At 42.4% G+C, this 4393-nt stretch overlaps 1 protein-coding gene across 1 annotated transcript in view; it reads right to left on the bottom strand.

The window, feature by feature from the left end:
- Positions 1–1170: 1170 nt before the first annotated feature.
- gnmt (glycine N-methyltransferase) overlaps positions 1171–4393 on the bottom strand; it is a 14632-nt gene continuing 11409 nt past the window's right edge. Inside the window, exons 5-6 of the mRNA XM_015374894.1 lie at positions 3630–3751; positions 1171–1978 (exon numbers count right to left, since the gene is read on the bottom strand). Coding sequence (XP_015230380.1) covers positions 1807–1978; positions 3630–3751 — 294 coding nt within the window. The 3' untranslated portion in view covers positions 1171–1806. The remainder of the gene's footprint in view (positions 1979–3629; positions 3752–4393) is intronic.

Here is a 4393-nt window from a genome sequence, read left to right as displayed (position 1 = left end):
AGAAGGTGAGAACAGCAGAGAGGATCATGGGGGCTCCTCTTCCCTCCATCAAAGACATTTCATCCCAGCGCTGCGTGTCCCGAGCCCGTGACATCATCAATGACACTGCTCTGAACCTTCCACATCAAGGCCTTTTTGCACTATGTGTCTCTCACACTGTTTACATTTTGATCAGCGCTTCACTTCATTGTTCTTTCTCACTACTATCAATTTCTATTAATTCCATTTTTGATATATTGACCTGAGTGCTGAGTTTCTTTTATTCAGGCCTCAGAGCTGCAAGGTGTCTGAGGGAGGTTTGTTTTTCCTATTAGGGAGAGTTTAGGATAAAAATAATCCTTCTCATAACAAGTTAGACTGGAATTATTTCATAACATTATATGTTGTTAACTGTAAGTGTTTTGGGTAACGATTTGTGGAGAACTTCACAGTAGAGCCAATCTCCATCTATCCAGATCTGGGCTCAACATCTTGTTCTCTTTTCTTTGCACAGAAAATAAAGTTCTGACTGATGGAATCACCATCTATCTCCACTATGAACAGGATTGCATAGTTTTACACTGACCACATGTCAACATTTCTTGGAACCGCCACTGTTGTCAAATTTCTTGTTCCATTTCTAATATCTGGTACCTTAAGGCTGGCATCATCATCAGGTCATAATGCAGTTAGAGAATATAGCATGGAGGTGAGGACATCTGTGATAAGGTACAAATAAGAGCTAAAAAAAAGTCACTGCCATCAACGCTTTTGTTTCTAGATGCTGGAGCTTGGCCTGTTTTTCAGTGTAGTCCTGTTTCTCTGACTAACTGGAAGATCTCTCTTTCATCTTCTGAACCTATCTGACTGGATGATCTGGTTGAACTGTGTCTGTAAAGTGATCTGAGATGACATGATGAGAATTGGCACTATATATATAAACTGAATTGAATTAATGATGAAATAACCTCATTAAATAACCACATTTTACAACTGAATGGTATATGACATACCTGAATCATGTATTAGATCAATTCCTTGCCTATTTCATGGTATTTCCATCAGTGTATCTGGTCATGCCTTATATCCACTTTGGGAAGCTTAGAAGTTCTGGGTTGGCAGCAGATGGACGAGGTCCTCCTGAAACCTTGAATATGACGCCACAAACCCAACGACCCATTTTTTATTTAAAACCTTTTATTAAACACCAGAACAACCAGAAGACCGAGTCATACAAGGACTTTGATCGCGGCCGGCGGTCCGTCCAGCCAGACGCATCTTGGCACTAACTTTCCCTGAGTTGCCCTCAGTGTTGGACCAGTTTGGTTGTGAACAGAGGCTCTTTGGGAAATGAATCAGCTTCAGTCATGGGGTCACTGGAACTTGAGTTTTGGTCGGTTCAGCCCAGCTCAGAGCTTTGTGCAAAGGTTTGTACTGTTACCATCTCAGAGGAAAGGAAAGTAGATTTAAAACATATTGGATCTTTAAGGAAGAAGTTAACTGGACCAGCTGTTTAACCTGCTTGGGGCCTGGTAGGGGAGGAATCCTTCTTAAACCGGTCTTAAACCAGGCCAATAAAAGCTTCAATAAGATCTGCAGCGGAGAAGCAAAAGCAGGAAACGGTCCAGAAGACATCTGAGAAACAGCTGAGCTTAAAGACAATGGATGAGCTGGAGGAGGACGTGAAGACCAGCAGAACCAGAGATGATGATGCACCTTTATCTGTTGCTGCTCTAACATGTCTGCCCAACCAAAGGTCAACTTAAACATGTCATGACCCACTGAAATCCACCCCTTCCTCCATCCAGAGGTCGGAGATCGGTCCCGTCAGGCCGTCTTCTTACACACGTGGATGAAGTAGCACGGCGTCTGGGCCTGACCTGGACGATACGCCTTGAAGTCTCCATAGACGGTGTGCTCCATTTTGCCTTTGAATGCGTCCTTCAGGAGCTCAGAGAAGTTCTCCAGGCGGTGGGGATAGTAGGACAGCCGGAACTTACTGCGGAGAAACAACACGAGAAGACGTCAAGTGGGGGGGGGGGTTCTGAAGCTGAAAACCCGCCTAGCTGGTTTTTATAGTCCAGGCTGCAGCTCCGAACTTTGCTAAGATTCAACATGATGAAGTACCTTGAGGTACCTTCAAGGTACAATCAAAGTACCTTGAGGTACAATCAAAGTACCTTGAGGTACAATCGAGGTAGAATCAAAGTACCTTGAGGTAGAATCAAAGTACCTTGAGGTACCTTCGAGGAACAATCAAAGTACCTTGAGGTACAATCAAAGTACCTTGAGGTACAATCNGTACAATCAAAGTACCTTGAGGTACAATCAAAGTACCTTGAGGTACAATCGAGGTACAATCAAAGTACCTTGAGGTAGAATCAAAGTACCTTGAGGTACCTTCGAGGTACAATCAAAGTACCTTAAGGGAACCTTCAAGGTACAAAGTACCTTGAGGTACAATCGAGGTACAATCAAAGTACCTTGAGGTACCTTCTGCCAAATACTCTGCCCAATAATCTGCTGATATTTAGAAGAAACTGTTAATCGGCTAAGCTCCTCTTCCTTGCTTTTATTTTTATTTTAATGTCTAATTTATGTAAAGCACTTTGGATTGTAGATATACTGAATTAAGCTTAACAATTAAACGTCCTTCTCTTCTCGGTACCTCATAGTGCCCTCTAGATCATAGCAGTGATCGCGGGCATATGTGGTTATTTGAGCGCTCTTGAACGCAGCACCCCCCCGCCAATCGGTCTGCTCTTGCAGAAAAGTCACGCCCCCTCGCTCAGGTTGGGGTCAGTCTATTCTGATGGATCTGATTGGCCGATTTTCAGCTTCTATCTGGTGGCTCTTTGAACCAAATAAAATCCTCTTTGCCTTTTAAGTAGAGTTGTGACGCTCTGACAGCGTTTATTGACATTAATGTCCTCTGACCCAGATTATGCTTTTCAATGCTGGGGGTGTCAGGGAAATTTACTTTGTTCTAAATTTTACACAGGGATTAAATTTCACATAAAATACATCACAGATACTAGATCTTCATATTAGTTTATGCAGTATACTACTATCCTTTTTAAAGCGATTTATGATGCATACTAGCATGGGGAATGCTGTGGCTTGTCCTCCGTTAATTTTAAACCACAGACTTAGATGTCTGGGGATTAAAGCTCTGCTCCAGATTACCTTCAGATCTACATCCTTCAACAAAGCCTGAGTTAATTTACCAGCAGGATCCTGGGCAGAATGAATAACCTGAAGAGCAAAGCTGATCTAAATTTTTAATAACTTTTAGATGAAGAATTCGTTTTCTATAGAAAGTATATATCATGCATTTTATTTTTGTTTTATTATGTGAACTGGATACATTAACCATGGCCCTCTCTGGACCCCGTGGCACCCTCCTGGGACCCCGTGGTGCCCTCCTGGGACCCAGTGGCGCCCTCTCGGTACGGAGAATGTCTCATCATTTTGCTTTTCATAAACTGACCATTATTGACTTAAAACTTTTTTATCTGACCATCAAACTATTTCCTGCTGCTGTTCTGACAGATAAAAGACATTTGATGGAATTATTGTCAAATCCAGATAAAGAATAAAAACACAGTTTTCAGGATTAAAAGGATAACCAGGAAGCAGAGGAGGCCCACCTGACATCAGGAAGGTGACGCAGGGCGGCCTGAGGCACCTGGATGGTGTAGTCCAGAGTGATCATGTGGGGCTTACTGTCGACCCACAGAACCGAGGTACTGATGTCTTGGGTCAGGTCGCTCTGTGGAACAACAACAGATGGAGTCAGAACAGAGTCTGAACATGTGGGTCTGGTTCTTGTTCAGCTGGTTAGAATTAGAGGCGGTTCTGTCTAACCCTGAACAGACGTTGCTTCTTTATTTGGGTCGGTTGAGAGAAGAACTTTAATTCCTGCTGGGTCTTTAAATTCCACTTTCTAACTGAAACTAGAGCGTAACAAAGGGTTTGGGTTGTCAGGCAGTTGGGTTATTGCCAACATTGGAGTTTCTGGGCTTTCGATCACATCCTGGTTCTGTAGAACCGCCTCCCACTGAGCTGCTTTACACTAAACGATGCATCATTCTGATGATTCCACAGAAATTAAACAACTAGCTTTAAATGAACGACTGGACATCAGCTGAGTTTAAAAGTGTTTCCTAAATACTCAGTTCTTCATCCTTTTCAGGGAAAAAAAACATTCTTGCAATTTAATGAGTCTTTAATGTTCTTCTCTAGGTGGCAAAACTCAATTATTGAAATGATCCTCAATCTATGATCAGAATCTAAAACCGGCCCCGGCTGCTGCAGACGGGCTAATGTTCAATTCAATTCTATTAAGTTTATTTCTACGGTTCAACCAGATCTTTCAGTCAGATTGATTCAAAGTTTTCTATCTAAGGAAAAC

This window comes from Cyprinodon variegatus, unplaced genomic scaffold, assembly GCF_000732505.1.
Source record: "Cyprinodon variegatus isolate N-32 unplaced genomic scaffold, C_variegatus-1.0 Scaffold110, whole genome shotgun sequence".
NCBI classification, from domain to species: Eukaryota; Metazoa; Chordata; class Actinopteri; order Cyprinodontiformes; family Cyprinodontidae; genus Cyprinodon; species Cyprinodon variegatus.
Note: the sequence above shows the minus strand (reverse complement) of the source record. Positions and strands in the feature narration are given on the sequence as shown.